The following is a 17,206-nucleotide window of genomic DNA, read 5'->3' on the forward strand; positions in this document are numbered from 1 at the left end:
CCTACAGGCGCGCGCTACCACGCCCCGCTGATTTTTGATTTATTGTAGAGATGCGGTCTCGCCAAGTTGCCCAGGCGGGTCTCGAACCCGCTGGCTCAGGCAATCCATTCACCTCAGCCTCCCAAAGGCACGGGATTACAGGCTGAGCCACTGAGCCCGGCAACAATTTTTAAGTGTACAGTTCGGTGACATTAAGTACATTCACACTGGTTGTGCCACCACCATCATCATCCATCTCCAGAACTTTTCCATCTTCTCAAACTGAATTTCTGTCCCCGTTAGACACTAACTCTCCATTCCTGTCTTTCCTCAACCCCTAGTAACCACCATTCTGCTTTTTCTGTGTCTATGAATTTGACTATTCTAGGTACCTCATGTAAGTGAAATCATACAATATTTGCCCTCTTGCGATTGGCTTCTTTCACTGGGCATAGTGTCTTCAAGGTTCATCTATGTTGCAGCATGCGTCAGAATTTCCTTCCTTTATAAGGCTGAATAATATTCCATTGTGTATATATACCACATTCATCTGTGGATCTTTGGGTTGCTTCCAACTTTTGGCTATTATGAATAATGCTGCTCTGAAAATGGGTGTACAACCATCTGTTCACCCTGCTTTTTATGCTTTTGCATAAGTATCTAGAAAGATAGTTGCTGGATCATATGGTAATAGTGTTTAATTTTTTGAGGAATTGCCATACTATTTTCTACGGTGCTGCACCATTTTGCATCCCCACCAGCAAAACACCATTTTCCCCACATCTTCACCAACAAGTGTTAGAAAACGCCCATTTTTAAATAGGCCTGTATGAGGTAAGGCTGAAGAAGGAAAGGAGCTTCTGGTCACCCATTGCCTGCAGAGCAGCCATGCCCATCCGCAGAACCTGAGCTTATGCACCTGCTGACAAGCAGCATGGCTACCTGTGGAAGCTGTCTTCACTCCTAACTGTCATTGTGCCTGTGTTTTCCACGTGTCACTGCCATTTCCATCGTGTCTCTAATAGGAAAGACTTCAAAGGGAAAAAGAAAAACTAAACACCGTGTGATTGAATGATACCTAGGTAGTAGAACTGTTAGCTTTTAAAGGCAGGGAACAGTAAACATATGATTCATGATATGAGGTATCTTTTGGGCAGGGGCAGGTGGGTGAGATCAGGAAGAAATACAACAGTATTGGTCATGTTCTAGTTTTTAAGCTGGGAGCCAGTCTCCTCGGTGCTTTATTAGTATCCTTCATTGCCTCCATAAATTGCATATATCCTTTGGTAAGTATAATATTACATAATTTACATTTAAAACCTTAAGCCAGCTACTTTTATTCCTTAGAGCTTTCGTTCCTGCATGTTGGTCAAAGGTCTAGGTCTGGTCTGAAATTTCAACTGGTATAGTCTGAGGCAAAAGAGAGAATAAAGTAAGCTTTATAAAGCTAAATTTGTTCAACTTAAAGAATAGTATTATTCAATTATGTCTTTCCCATTTTATTTGGTGTCAAAAAGACTTATAGAAATGCAATCATAAAGTTAGAGAATGCAGTTTGTTCTTTTGTTTGTTTTACTGTCCTTAAAAATGGTAAATAAGTACAAAAAAATAAGTGACCTTGTGTAAGGTCACTACTACTTTGAAAAACGTTTTAACTAGTCCTTGAAATAAAAAAACAAAATTCTAGGAATTATTGCCTCAGAGAATACAGCACTGTATTTAATTGCAAACTACCAAGGCTGATAGTAAGATTTCCCTTGTGGCCCTGTTCAGAAAATATGTTATTCTAGTTGAAAAAGCTGATTTAGAGGAAGCATTCACTAACCCTCTGAAGACTCATGAGTAAATTTGAATTACTCAGCAGAGACATACTCTAAGCTCAGAGGAGCTAGATTCTCAAATAACAGTCAACAGTGGTCACAACTAACATTTATTGAGCACTTACACCATGCCATTGGCTATAGATTGTCTCACCTAGTCTTCAGAAATGTTATTATTTTCATGTAACTGATTCCACAACTTTGGCAGGTATCTTTCTCAGCATCACATATGTAAAAGAAAGGGTAGCTGGAATTCAAAACCAGTGTGGCAGTTTGACAGGTCATCAATATACTTAATTGTGTTCCGCATACAGCACCACCACCGATAAGTCAAATGCTAGGGAGTACAAAATAGGTACTGAGGGCTGAATTCAGAACTCAGCCTTCTCCCTTCACTCCCATTCGTATTTCTTGAACTGTCTGACATTTAAGAGCCCAGAATCATACAGTTTGAATCGCTGAGCTCATTGGAAACATTACTGTTTTACCACTATAGTCTCCAAATGCACATGTAGGCAGTAACCTAATTGCTTTTTTTGTTTTGTTTGTGTCCTTAGCAGACAATAGTAAATGCACTGTGTAAATTCAACTGTAAGGCTGGGCGTAGTGTCTCATGCCTATAATCACAGCATTGTTGGGAGCCTGAGACAGGAGGATTTCTTGAGCCTCGAAATTTGAAACCACCCTGGGCAACATAGTGAGACCTCATCTCTATAAAAAAATAAAAAATTAGCCAAACATGGTGTTCCCTGTAGTCCCAGTTACTTGGGAGGTTGAGGTGGAAGGACTGCCTGAGCCCAGGAGGTTGAGGCTGCAGTGAGCAGTGATTGTGTCATTGCACTCCAGCCTGGGTAACACAGTGAAAGTCTGACTCAAAAAATAATAATAATAATTTTAAAATAATTCAATTGTAGGCAAAGAGTGGAAGAGAGGGGAAGAGTTTCAAGCAAATTTCAAAGATGGGTGGTTGAAGTATCATATGGAGAGTGAGGAAGGTGGTACAGCTTCAAGTTAAGAGGCATAAGGAGAGGTTCAGGAGACCAGTGACTAACGGCTTGGGCATGAAGAGCTTGAAAGGATGTGGGTAGCAATCAGAGACTCATGGAGGGAACTAAGGAGACCATGAGTCTTCTCTTAGAAGGGTAAAGGAAAAGAAAGTCCAGAGTTTCAAGATAATGTTGTCTTAGTAGAGGAGAAATGGGAAAATGCACATTTAAGGCAGTGGGTTCTCTTTTTCACTGTAATAAAATGACTGTGCTTTTATGTTCTCATTTTAAAATTCTTTATCTCTTCGCATCTTCAAATTCATGAGCATTTGCCAGAATTCTCCTGAATAATACATATTTCCTCCTAGCATTGTACACTCCTTATCCTTAGGAATTGTATGCAATTTCTCAACCCTTCCTAGCACAGGCAGACTTCTCCCTTCTTCCTCTCTTATCCTTTCCTGTCCTCTTTTTTTGTGTTAGTTGCCTACTGCTGCATAACAAACCACCAAATGCACAGTGGTTTAAAACAGGCATCTCACAGTCTTGTGAAATGACTGAGTTCAACTAGGTGGTTCATGCTTAAGGTCTCTCATACAGTTGCAATTAGGTGGTGGCTGGAGCTGGAGTCATGCAAAAGCTTCACTGGGCTGGACGTCCAAGATGGCATCTTCATAACATGTTTGGCACCTCAGCTGAAGTGGTTGGAGACTGGCTAGAAAGTTTGTGTTCTCTCTCTCTCTCTCTCTCTCTCTCTCTCTTTTTCTCTCTCTCTCTCTTTCTCTCTGCCTCTCTCCCTCCCTCTTCTCTGTCCCTCCCCTTCTCCTCTCTCCCCTCTTCCCTTCCCTTCCTCTCTCTCTCTCTCTTTCTGTCTGTCTCTCTCTCTCTCTCTCTTTCTCTGTTTCCCTTTCTTCCCTGCCCTTCTTCCATGTAGCTTCTTTACATGGCTAACTTGGGCTTCCTTACAACATGGAGGTTTCAGGGTAGTCAGACTTCTTACATAGCAGCTGTCTTTCCCCAGACAAGCATTCCAAAAAACCTAAAGAAGTTCAAAGCTTTGACCTAGCCTGGGAAGTCACTTAGCACCATGGTTGCTACATTCTATTGGTTCAAAACAGGTCACAGAGCCAGCCCAGAGCCACCTGAGGGGAGCAGACCACTCAAGGGCATAAACTCAGGAAGGTGTTGTTTATTGGGGATGGTGCACCTCTCCAAAAACTAGCTACATTTTTCATTTATTGACATTTCTGTCCCTTTCTCTGCTCCTTATAACTGAAATATCTTAGTTACTGTGTCACATCTTATTTCACATCCATATTTTTTTCTAATTGTTGTTTACAGTAAGCGAATTTATTGGAAGACTTCTTTAAAGACTTCTTACACATGCTCTGAAGTGAATCTTACAAACATATTTTTCTTTAGCGTTATGACAGTTAAGCCTCTAAAAGGCCCTGTGGAGAAAAACTGTGTGACTATTTTTTAGAAAGTCTCTTTGGAAAATCAGATTTGATTCACTTTTTAAACTAACAGTGATAACATATCAAACTTAAAAGGCAGATTGGTTTTAGGGAAAAGTGATACACCGTCATGTGTGGGTGTCCTTGGGTGAACTCTTCAACAATCTTGCTTTTCATGCTTAGCCACTAATTAGAAAACCTGCTCTCTTGTTGGGACTGAACTGTGGTTTACTTTCTGGTTGGACCTCTTTTTACTTACATTCAAGTTCTTACAGAAGGCAAAGCTTGTTCTTTCTCAATCCCCAAAATGAATTTTTAAAAGAGAGAGTGAGAAATAACTTAAACCTCAAAGATGTATTGCATAATTATTTGGCAGTTTCAGAAATTCTTTACTTAAAACCTTGCACTATAGATGGCTTAACTTTCTCTTAGCTTCTGCAAATGCCATTGAGGACTTAGGTTCTTCTAAGGAGTTATTAACCTTTTTTTTTTTTTAAGAAGCTAAATCTCCAAAGCTTTTCTCTGGTAATTATGAAAAACAACACATGTAGAAGAAAGTGAGAGGTTGGAGGTGGCAAATAATTTGATTTTTTCCTACCCACAAGCCCTGCCATAAGGATTAATTTGCTCATGAGATTTCACTGTGGTTACCATTAAGAAAAAACTAACAGGAACAGCAGGGTACAATCGTTTCCTAACTCTGGTGAAAAGACTTAAGGATTTATGGTGGGAAGCATGGTTCTCCTTTTTTTCTTTTATAGTGATTATGAGTTAAGCATCTTGGGATTGAAATCATTTCTCTCACACAGGACTTTATATAGACATCTGAAAGCTGACTGTGAAAACGTGATCATCAGTAATTACGATTTTTCAAAATTTGTCTTCACGCAGGAAAAATATTTTATTAACAATTTTTTCTATCTTTATTGAGGCATAATTGAAAAATAAAAATGTTATGTATTTAAGGGATCCAAAGTGTTTTGATATACATATTTGTTGTAAAATGATTACCACTATCAAGCTAATTAACATTTCCATCACCTCACATAGATTACAACTTTTTTTTGGTTCTTTTTGTGGTGAGAACACTTACAATCTACTCTCTTAGAAATTTTAAGTATACGATACAGTATTGCGAACTGTTGTCACTATGCTGTTCATTAGGTCTCCAGAATTCCTCCCTGATATATAACTAAACCTTCGTACCCTTTGACCAGCATTTCCCCAAGACACCCCCCCCCCCGCCAGCCCCTGGAAACCACTGTTCTACTCTCTGCTTCTGTGAGTTTAACTTTTTAGATTCCACACATAAGTGAGATCATGTGGTATTTAGCTCTCTTATTTCACCTAATATGATGGGCTCCAGGTTCATCCATGTCATCACAAATGGCAGGATCTTCTTTTTTTAAGGCTGAATGCTGATCCCTCATATGTGTATAGCACATTTTGTTTATCCATTCACCTTTGATGAACAGTTAGGTTGATTCCATCTTTAAAAAAACCTTTCAGACTCAATCTTTTCTTGCCAGTTTGTTGTTGTTGTTGTTGTTTGTTTTTGTTTTTCCCAATGCAAACCATTAGAAAATAGCAAGTGGCTCATTTGGTGATTTCTTTTCCCATCTTTATTCTCCTGTTTGGGTTCTATGCGCAGATCCAATGGGGTTCCCCAGCAGCTTTCCAGTTCCTCAGGTTCCACCAGGAGGGGAAAGGCATAAACACCCCCACTATCCAACTGGTGAAGTCTAAGACCCCTCTGAACTACAGGTCCAGGCAAAATGTGCTACCCACTCCCCCAACCCCCCCCATGTCACCCTTACCAATGCTCAGCTCAGGGCTGCCCTTGGTTATGTCAACTGCGGATGGTCACACATGAATCAGCCTGAGGAGGGAAAAGCGTTGGGAAGAAGGGGTCCAGGAAGAGATGACGGGGCCAAGATGGGCAGATGGGTTCTTATTCATTATTTCGTTAGTCCTCATACCTTTTCCTGTGAAGTCTTGTTCTTCCCATTTCTGCAGATGAGAAAACTCGCAGCCAAGAGTTGCAGTAACTTGCTCTCATGCAAGTTAGTACAGCTAAGTATTCAAACGGAAGCGTTTAAACTACAGAAAATTTAAGAATCGTGTTTACTCCTTGGGTAACGCAAAGGGCTTTCATTCAGCCTGGCAGCCTAGCCAGCGTTCTGTTTGCCACCCCAACCCTCTAAGAGGCCATGGGTAACCGGTAATCCACTTATGGAGCAAAACGGGGAAACTGTGGTGAGGTGAGCCTGTGGCACTTAGTCAAGTAACAATAGCTGTCAATCTCTCTTGTTTAATCTTATAGTGGAGTACGACAAGGAGTTCTCCCCTCGTCAGCGACACCACAAAGAGTTCAAGTTCAACTTATCCCAGATTCCTGAGGGTGAGGCGGTGACGGCTGCAGAATTCCGCATCTACAAGGACTGTGTTGTGGGGAGTTTTAAAAACCAAACTTTTCTTATCAGCATTTATCAAGTCTTACAGGAGCACCAGCACAGGTATGAAGGCTCAAGAAAGCCCAAAGGTAGGGCTGGCCCCATTTCTCACCCTCTGTCTTCACACAATACCAAGTGTGTCTGTGCAAGGTGACTTGGAGTTCAGGGGCAGTGCATGAACATTGTGAGGTGGGTGTTCTAAAGGGGAATGCTTCGCTTATGAGATTTTTTTTTTGCTATGAAGTTGATTTTAGAAATAATTATCTTTTCCTATGCAGGCTAGTGATTGGTATTTACTAAACATCCTTTGTGATTAGTCAACTTAATAATTCATTGGGGATTAAATGTTTCTCACTATTGTTTAGTCCCTACTTTGGTGGGTGATAAATTCACACATTAAAATTACATGATGCTCATAAATGATACTCATTTAGGTGAATACAAGGCTATGTATTTATGTATACAATATATACATACAGCCGGGCTCGGTGGCTCAGCCTGTAATCCCGCGCCTTTGGGAGGCTGAAGTGAGTGGATTGCCTGAGCCCGCGGGTTCGAGACCTGCCTGGGCAGCGAGACCTCATCTCTGCAATAAATCAAAAAATCAGCCGGGCGTGGTAGCGCATGCCTGTAATTCTGGCTACTTGGAAGGCTGAAGCGGAAGGATCGCTGGAGCCCAGCAGGTCGAGACTGCAGTGGCCGGGAGCGGCCACTGCACTCCAGTCTGGGCGACAGAGTGAGACTCCAACTCAAAAAAAAAACGAAAACAAAAAACAAAAAAATATATACATACAAGTGTATCATTGAGTAAGTGTGTGTGTGAGGCATTATCCTTTGAGTACAAGGGAACAAAAGACTTTTCCCCCATATGTCTGTATTATTCTTGTTTCCTAAAATGAAGCCAGAGTGTTTTATGAAAGAGCTGCAATGAAGTGTGTTCATGGAGCTGCCTAGCAATAAAGAAAATCTTCCATGGAGTAGAGGACTTGCTGGAGGACTGGAAGGGCTGAGGGCTGAAGTGTTCAGTAGTCAGTGCAAACCTGTAGCACACAGAAGCAAGCCAGTGTCCTTGAATTTTGCTTAGTATTAGGGATCAGTTCAGCAGCTCAGCGAAGAATGAAACAGATGATGCATAGGGGATCGGTGTTGTTGCATGAGGTACAAGTTTAGCAGGTGACATGACAATCTGACAATTATATGGTAGCTTCAAATATACAAATTAAGGGGATGGAACATATAGTGGGAGAGAACCCCATGCTTACTGATTCTATAAGGGGTTTGCCAGCATTAGTTTTATAAACCAAATCCATATTCTTGCTTATGGTCTTGGAAGTCTACTGACTTGCCAAGCAAGAATTTTAAAAAGTCATTTAGGAAATGACTTTGGTTTCTCCTGAACATATTGGTCCATGTGTAGGTCTGTCACAAATATGACTCTGAAATCATAAGAGACCATTCGTTTGCCCTATAAAAGGTTTATTTTTACCCGGGCTCAGTGGCTCAGCCTGTAATCCCACACCTTGGGAGGCTTAGGTGAGTGGATTACCTGAGCCTGAGGGTTCGAGACCCGCCTGGGCAACTTGGAGAGACCTCATCTCCACAATAAATCAAAAATGAGCCGGGTGTGGTAGCGCGTGCATGTAGTTCCGGCTACTTGGAAGGCTGAGGTGGGAGGATCGCCGGAGCCCAGCAGGTCGAGGCTGCGGTGGCCGGGAGCAGCCACTGCACTCCAGTCTGGGTGACGGAGTGAGACTCCAACTCAAAAAAAAAAAAAAGGTTTATTTTTATTTTTTTATTTTTTATTTTAATTTTATTTTATTTATCAACCACGCCTGGCTAAAAACGTTTACTTTAGTTTTGGGAGCACTGTCATCATCTGGCCCTTGTGCATACGTAAGTCTGTAATGAGGGAAATAGGGAAGAAGGGACAGATGCCAGGCTTTCGGGACACATCATGATCATGGTATGACCATACGTGATGGTTGTAGCTGAATTCTTAGCTGGGACAGTTAAATAATGAATACAATATAGCCATTGTGCTATCTTTATAATGGATCAAAATTTTTGATAAAAAGAAAACTTTCTGATGTCTGATTTTCATTTGTAAATAAAAGAATATTCAGTGCCTTTACTAGTGAGGGCCTCTTTGAAAAGTAAATTGTTTGATGCAAGATTTTTGTCCTTTGATATTTCAGAGAGAACTGGTATTCAGTGACTCTTTGGAACTGTTTTAGCTGTTGATGTTCCATTTGCCAAGTTATTTATTCTATTACATTTCGCTGGTGGGAATAACTTGCTGGTACCTTTTTGGCTCAGAAATTTATCGGGAATACATGCATGGTTTTCTCTGTCTAGCCGGAAAAACTTTTCTGTGAAAACACTAGGCTGGGAGTTGAGTGACTATGGAATTTTTCAAAATTGTTATTTTTTTTTAAAGAGAGAATGCTAGCAGAACATTTGTAAGGTTTATACTGAACTCCAGCCAAAAAAGAACAGCTGCCCTATGCTTAGGCTGGTGGTGTCATACTTCCTCGAGGTCAGCAGTGAGTTTGGAAAACAAAATCCTGAATGGTTTCAACCTTTGATGACTCTCTATCAAAGCAGAGAGCTGTAGTTTCTTTGCCTTCTAGGATGCGAGCATTTGGCAACTGCATGTGTTTAATTTTTGTCATAGGAAAGGGGAAATCTGGGAGAATAGGGTAAGTTTCATGCTTTTGAAGGGTTCCAGGTTGGCCAGGAGGAAATTTTCTTTTCTTATCTGTGGGCTGGGAGCCCAGGTCCCCTGCCGCCTGCTGATGTTCTTCCAGATTCCTCAGATTTAGCTGCAGGACTCCTTCCAGAGGAAGGTTTGATCTCCCCATCTGTACTGTCTTGGGATGTCTTGACTGAAAACAATTCTTCAGGCTTCTGAAGAAATGAATTTGTCTAATCTGTGTGTAAGTGAGGTTTGTAGTATTTGATGGATTAACTTCATTTAACAAGTGTTTGTGTTGTAAAATACTTGGCCTCCTTGAAAAAGGAAAAAATAGTCAGGTTTTTAAATACTGAGTCATACACTCAGCTGAAGTAGAAGAAGTTATGTGTTGGGCCTTCTGATAGAAAAGGCAGTTGGGAAGTCTTACCCAGGGAGGTCCAGGAAAGATTTTTGGAAGATTGACCTTTGCTGTGAATTCTGCAGAAACATGTTCCTTTGGTTGATTAGAAATCATTGTATCAGGTAAGTTAAAAAAAAAAATGATGGCTACTTGAATAGATGGTGCTTTTAGTAAGAAAAAGGAAACATTTGATACTTTACTCAAAACTTGGGAATAAGATAGAGTCTTAGGGTCTAAGTCATGAAAAGATCTGAAACAACCTATAGATTGGAATGGGGTCAGCAAGCCAGTGGTCTGCCCCATTAAATTCAAGTAGCACAGGGTGACCTTTGCACTTTAATTTAAAAAATTTACTCTATGTTGTATGGTTTTATGTTTTCAGATGAATTTGGTGTTATTATTTGATTGTTGTGTCCTTATGATGATGCTGGTAAAAACTTGCTTGTCTGGTACTTACAGTTAGAAAAGGCCTTCTCTTATATACTTCCATTAGGTTTTACCATGACCCTATCAGATAGACAGGGCAGTCATATTACTTTTGAGCGAATGAAGCATGGCACATATAAAATTTGCCAAGTACAAACAAGGCCTAAACTGGTGTCTACTATGCTTCCCAAAAGTCATCCCAATGCCATGAGAACAGTCTGGGGATAAAGGTGAAGTTCCAGTGAGAGGTAAGACAACTCCTTACAGCACATCCTCACATCTCCATTTCCTTAACTTTGATGCTGACGTCTCAAGGATGTTTCTGTTTGGATGGCAAATGAGACAGTTCTGTTGGTGGTGAAGATCCATCGTCTATTAGAATTCAGACTCTAGTACTTGAGCATTCAAGGTACTTCCTTCACAAAACCTTGGCAAATCTTTGTTGATCTCTTGATCAGTTACTTATCTACTAGCATTGATTCCAGAGAAGGGGAGAGGAGAAGAAAGACTAGAATAAATTTACACAAAAATATTTGTACTTTTTTACAGTATTAGCATTTTGTTGATTCACTTCTTTATTATTTTCTTCTGTACTGCGTACACACTAAGCTGTCTTCATGCCTGGATTATAGATTGCTCTGAGTAACTTTGGACCTTTCATAGTTGTGCATATTACCATGATAGGACCATGTTGCTTTTCATGACATGCACTCATCATCTTTATTTACATAGCACCTTTAGATTAATAGTGAAATTGTGAGGCCTTTAAAGAATATCTGGAATAGATGAACATTACATGCAAAATAAATAAATAAAAATTAAAGAATATCATTTTCATCTATGTTTCTTACTTTGTTAAAGGTATACTTTTACTGTTTTGAATTGAATTTTGTATACCTAGAAGTCAAAGAGCATCTCTTGAAAGTCAACCAGACATTTTAATAGATAGATATGCTCAGTATCTGAATCATGGTCCTGTTTGGTCCATACATTGACTACACTTGTTTCTGCTAGTTTTGAAACTCCAGGTTCTACTCTGTATGTTTTGACGATTGCATTGCTTGGCAGCAATAGTCTCTCTTCTGTGTTCTATCATGGTACAGTTTCTATCATGGTACAGTTTTTGAAAGACATTTGAAGTGATAATTCATTACCAAATTAAAAATTAATGTCCCACATGACATGGGCAATTTTTAAAACATTTGCTTTTAAAGTTTGGTTCATTTGCTTCATCTTAACTTCAGAATCTTTAGGATATGAAGAAATGCATCTTAGAATCAAGGAAACAAGGCAATGCTGCTTTAGAGTGGTTTTCTTTTCTTCATACACCTTTTATTTAGGTAAAGTATACATAAAAAATTTACCATCTTTACCACTTTTAAGTGCATGGTTCAGTGGTAATAAATACATTTATATTCTTTTTATTCCTCTCACTCCCTAAAACTGAAAAAGATTTCTGTAGGCTTACCCAAAAAGCCTGCTGTTGGAGTCTCTAGGAACAATCCCAGATTTAATTCCTGCTTTAATTTCTTGACAGAGTTCATAAAATCTGACCTATTTTACAGATGCAGTATAATTGTCCCGGGAGATAAAATAACTGTTGAAGAATAAAAATACATTTTTCAGAATTTTTAATCTGATACTCCACTCTGAACCATTCACAAAGATAGGGAATACAGGGATAAGTTAGCGAAGGGGAGTGAAGATGAGTTTGGGTTTGGACATGTTTGAGTCATGATGGCGACACCCAAGAGGCAGTGCGGTATAGAAGTGTTGAGCTCAGCAGAATGAGCTAAACTACAGTAGTAGATTTTGTAGACCATGGGCAAGCCACTGATGTAGATTGCATAGTTCAGCTATGTAGGAATAGAAAAACTGAATCAACTCAGTACTATTTATTGAAGGTACTGTCCTTTTCCATGTACTTCAGTTGGCATCTTTGTCATTAATTAGGTGACCATATATGTGTGGGTCTGGTTATGGGATCTTTATTCCATGGGTTAATTTTTCTCTTCTTGCATCAAATACTACACTAATTACTTTAATTTTATAGTATGGCTTGATATCTGGTATATAATCTCAGATTTGTTCTTGAGGTGTTCTTGGCTACTAATGGCCCTTTGCATCCCCTTATAAATTTTTAAATCAATTTGTCTGTTTTCACAACAAAACAAAACAAAACAAAATTGCTGGGCTTTTGATTGGAATTACATTAAATTTATAGATACATTTGGGAAGAATTTACATCTCATAAATATTCAGTGTTTCAGTTCAAGAATGTGTCATTTATTTAGGCCTTCTTTATTTTTTTATTTTTATTTATTTTTGAGTTGAAGTCTCACTCTGTCACCCAGACTGGAGTGCAGTGGCTGCTCCCGGCCACCTCAGCCTCGACCTGCTGGGTTCTGGCGATCCTTCCACTCAGCCTTTCAAGTAGCTGGAACTACAGGCGCGAGCTACCACGCCAGCTAATTTTTTGATTTATTGTAGAGATGAGGTCTCGCCAAGTTGCCCAGGCGGGTCTCGAACCCGCGGGCTCAGGCAATCCACTCACCTCAGCCTCCCAGAGCGCGGGATTACTGGTTGAGCCACCGAGCCCAGCCTAGGCCTTCTTTAATAACGCTCAACAATACATAGTTTTTTGTGTGTCTTGAACATTTTTATTAGGTTAAGTTTAGGTATTGAAGTTTCTGATACTATTGTAAATGGTATTAGTTTTAAAATTTTTCTGTATCAAATTGATTTTTTCTCACATATAGAAATACATTGACTTTTGTATATTTGTATTCAACAACATTGCAAATTTACATGTTATTTTTAATGGTTTTTCTGTACGCTCTTTTGACGTTTCTATGACTATAATCATATCACTTATAAACATCAGTTTTATCTCTTCCTTTCCAATTCTACTTTTTATTTTTCTTTTTCCTTGTTTTATTGTACTGGCTATGACATCCAGTACAATGTTAAAATTAATTCAGATTTCTTATCTCAGCAGCAAAGATTTATTATTTCACATTAAGGATGATGATTGCTATAAGTGTTTTTGTAGATACTCTTTATTAGATAAAGGAAATTCTCCTCTATCACTAGTTTGCTAAATGTCTTTTAAAATTAGAATTTGGTATGAAGTTTTATCAAATGTTTTTTCTGAATGTTGGGATGGTCATATGATCTTTTTTTATGGTGTTAATGTAGTCTGCTACATTAAATGATTTTGAAATGTTGAATTAACCTCACATTCCTGGAACAAGTTCAACTTGTGATTTATTATCCTTTTAATACAAAGTTGGATTCAAAGACCATATCTGATAACTCGGTTATTTGGATCACCTATGGGCCTATTTCCATTACCTGTTTGTTCCCTTGATTTTTCTTCCTCATTTGATTTTATTTCCTGGCATGTTTGCTAACTTTTTGTGTATGAGATTCTAGACATTATTTAAGAAAAAAGTTCTAGATACTGTTATTTCCTTCAAGACTGGATTTAATGTTCTTTTGGAAGGTAGACAAAACATGGACAAATCACCTGTTTCTTTTTGTTCCAGGGGAGGCTGGGTTTCAGAACTTATTAAGAATCATCGGTTTCTGGTTTTCCCTTTCTCCTAGAGTTTAGCCTTTCAGGGGTTTCAGCTAAAAGTCTAGGATGCTTACCAGAGTCTCTCACCCTTGGTTGACTCTGGACTCTAATTTTTTAACTCCCCAGCATTGTGAGACTGCCAAGAATTTTGCTTTGTTTTTAAGTCTGTAAACAGTTTATTTTTGCTTGTTGTCTCAGCTTCTCATCCCATGTAAACACAGCTTAATATTTGTCAAATACCTCAAGTGGAAATATTAGTGTTTAAGGCAGTCAGGACTTGAAGAGCCCATCTCCTAAAAGAAAGAAACTGCATAGAAGAGACCCCAAACTTCTGTGAGAGCATGTTCATAAGCTTACTTCTATGTAGCCTCTTGTTTTCTGGGACTTTAGCTTTGCAAGTACTAGCTGCCTTGAATGTCAATTATATCCCAAGCCAGTGATATTGCTCAAAGCTCTAGGCTGCTGCCGCCTTCTGCCTGGTGTCTATCCCTCATGCTAGGAATTAACAAATATCCTGAAATGAAAAGGCAACAGAAACTACAGGGCCTACCTCAATTCATTTCCCTTCTCTCGGAGGTGTTGAAATATCAAGGATTGCCTCGTTTGGTTGCTCTAAGATGACTTTAAACAGATTTGGTTTTGGGTTAATCCAGTTTCTTTAGTGTTCTTAGTGAGAATATTAGTTTAATACATCACAGCTAGATATATAAGTCTTTGAAATATAATATAATATTTTCATTTGGAAATCTTTTTAATGAATCCCCACAAATGTTGATATCAGATGGTGTCATTGTAGAAACAAGATCTGGGCCCAGTAGTTGATCCAGTTCCAGGAATGCAGCAGTATACACTCTTGAGAAAAGCATTACTTATAGACTGATTGCTCTATGAATTCTATTGGATTTTCAGTGCTGCCTGCTGAAATGAAGATAAAAGTTCAGCCTTTTTAGATACCTGAGACTGGTTGCTTTTTTGAGAAGAAGGGCAAATTTGAGAAAGCCAGGATGGGAGAACACTATTATAGTTTGGGTAGAGGAAAATCAAAGCCTTTTTATCTCTGTGTCCAGCCACTCCTTTTCTCTTTCTGTATCTGGCTTTCACAGGTATGATCCTCAAGGACTCCTGAAATCTTACTGCTGTCTTGATCATCTCTGGCTTCCTCAGTGTGGGCCTCAGGCAATCAGTGAACTTTTTACTATTTGTGCCTCTGTCCCTGAAAAAAGGATGTACAACTGACCCACAGCTCAGGTTATGTAACTGATTAGTTTCAGCTTCCTAGTCAGTGCATATTCCTTGTACCTAAAATGATCTACCTGAAATTTAGGAAAAAAGACTGGGAGGCTACCAAACCCTATTTCTCAGCCTATCTATGTTTTGTTTTTCTGTAAGACTCAATGTAGAAGAAAATACTGCAGAAAGGATTAAAATCACCATAAAGAATTGTATCAAAAGAATGCTAAAAAAAAAAAATGTATGATGGGGAGGAGTCAGGTGTAGTAGGTAGGGGACACTGTTCTTTGGGAGTTCCTTATTCACTTGGTAAGCATGAAGAGAAAATAAAATAGGTTTTTATTTCTGGAAACTGTGCTTTATGGATTTATCATTCACTCCCAGGAACAGATACATTCTTTGGTTGCATGCATCTCCGTACCAGGATGTCTACCTTTGTGGGAGGCAGGCCTTGCTAGTGGTTAAGATTATTTTGTATAACATATTTTTTAAAAGTCACAAATTACCCAGGTATAGTGCTTCATGCCTGTAATCTCAGCACTTTGGGAGGCCAAGGTGGGAAGATTGCTTGAGTCCAGGAATTTGAGACCAACCTGAGCCATATAGTGAGACCTCATCTCTACAAAAAATAAAAAATTTGCCAGGCATGGTGGTGTGGACCTGTATTCCTAGCTACTAGGGAGGCTGTGGTAGAGGTTGAAGAGGTTGTGGCCCAGGAGGTTAATACTGTGGTGAGCTGTGATTGTACCATTGCACGCCAGCCTGCTGGGTGACAGAGTGAGACCTTGACTCAAAAAAAAATTACAAATTGACAGCACTTTTACTTTTTCATTTCCTCACATTGGCCAAGGATATGGAAATACAGGGTTGGTGATAAAAACTAAAACATATAAGATTGGCACATAAGATATTTAAAAGGTGACAGAAGTCTTCAATCTGTGCTGGCTACTGGATTGGAGTCTACTGCAGGGCATGGGAGTGTTGTGTTTATGTGGCGAAAGAGGATAGGTTAAGTAGCCATGAATTTGTACAAAGTAATCTCTCTCTCACTCTGTCTTTGACCCATAGAAGCAAGTCTTCTAATAACACTGATACTTTGGACTAAATCTTATCTGTGATTCTTCTTATTATAATAGTCTGATTCTGATTATTATAATTTGATAACTCCCCGAGGGTTGAGCCAGTCCACAAGACAATCACACGTTTGCTTGTAAAGCATCCTATGTTTGGTTTGCACTGTTTGGGGGAGAGTAACAAGAACTCCTGAAAGCAGATATTTTTCAACCTTAAGTCCAAAAGATAGGCAACAATGATATTCTTTCTATTTCATTGAGAGGGGTATGCTTTAGGTCTGTGGCTCACAAAATGTGGTCCTTAGACCAGCGTCACCATCACCAGAGAACCTGGTAAAAGTGTCAATTCTCAGCCCCAGCCCAGGTCCACCGAGCCAAGTGTTCTGGGGGTGAGCAGCAGCAGTCTGTTTGTTAACAAGCCCCCTGGGAGCTTTTGATGCAGGCTATGCTACAGAACCTCTGGCATGTATTATGGTTACGAACACATGCACCACTTGAGCCAAATGTCCTGGGTTCAAATCTCAATTCTGCACTGACTAGCAGTGTGATTGCATGCCAGACACTTAATCTCTTTGTGCCTCAGTTTCCTCATCTGTAATCTGGTGATGGTATTAATAGTATTTACCTCTTATGGTTGTTGTAAGATTAACTTATGTAAAAACACTTAGAACAGTCGCATAGTAAATACTGTGTTAGAATTTGCTGTGTCAATATTCTGACAGCAAAGTGATCTATAGTGGTTCGTTAAAGATGAAATATCCCTTACAGATCCAAAGTGCCTTTTATATTTGAAACAACTCTTTATATCATGCTGGTCATTGAACTGAAAATGGAGTAATAGCAAGGAACATAAAATTAATGAAAGCTTAGCCAATTATATACTACTAATGTTCATCATCCTTCTTACTCAAACCCGTATGTGTGTACGTGCATGTAGCAGTCTATCCTGGTCTGCAGTGCCCTATTTCCACATATACTATTCTTTTCTATCTTTCTAGCAGTAAAAGTTTCAGCATAATCGATGTTATACCTGACATAAGGAAAAAGTACAAGGACTTGACTATCTAATTTTCTAAAATGATTGATTTTTTTTGCTTTCATTCTATT

The 17,206-nt window shown here is 39.2% G+C and overlaps 1 protein-coding gene across 1 annotated transcript in view; it reads left to right on the forward strand.

Annotated features, from left to right (window-relative positions):
• The window catches only part of BMP6 (bone morphogenetic protein 6), a 58,860-nt gene that overhangs the window by 19,311 nt on the left and 22,343 nt on the right, over positions 1 to 17,206 (forward strand). Inside the window, exon 4 of the mRNA XM_021717383.1 lies at positions 6,566 to 6,758. Within this exon, the coding sequence (XP_021573058.1) occupies positions 6,566 to 6,758 (193 nt within the window). The remainder of the gene's footprint in view (positions 1 to 6,565; positions 6,759 to 17,206) is intronic.

This window comes from Carlito syrichta, unplaced genomic scaffold, assembly GCF_000164805.1.
Source record: "Carlito syrichta isolate Samal-C Ts95f unplaced genomic scaffold, Tarsius_syrichta-2.0.1 Scaffold309723, whole genome shotgun sequence".
NCBI classification, from domain to species: domain Eukaryota; kingdom Metazoa; phylum Chordata; class Mammalia; order Primates; family Tarsiidae; genus Carlito; species Carlito syrichta.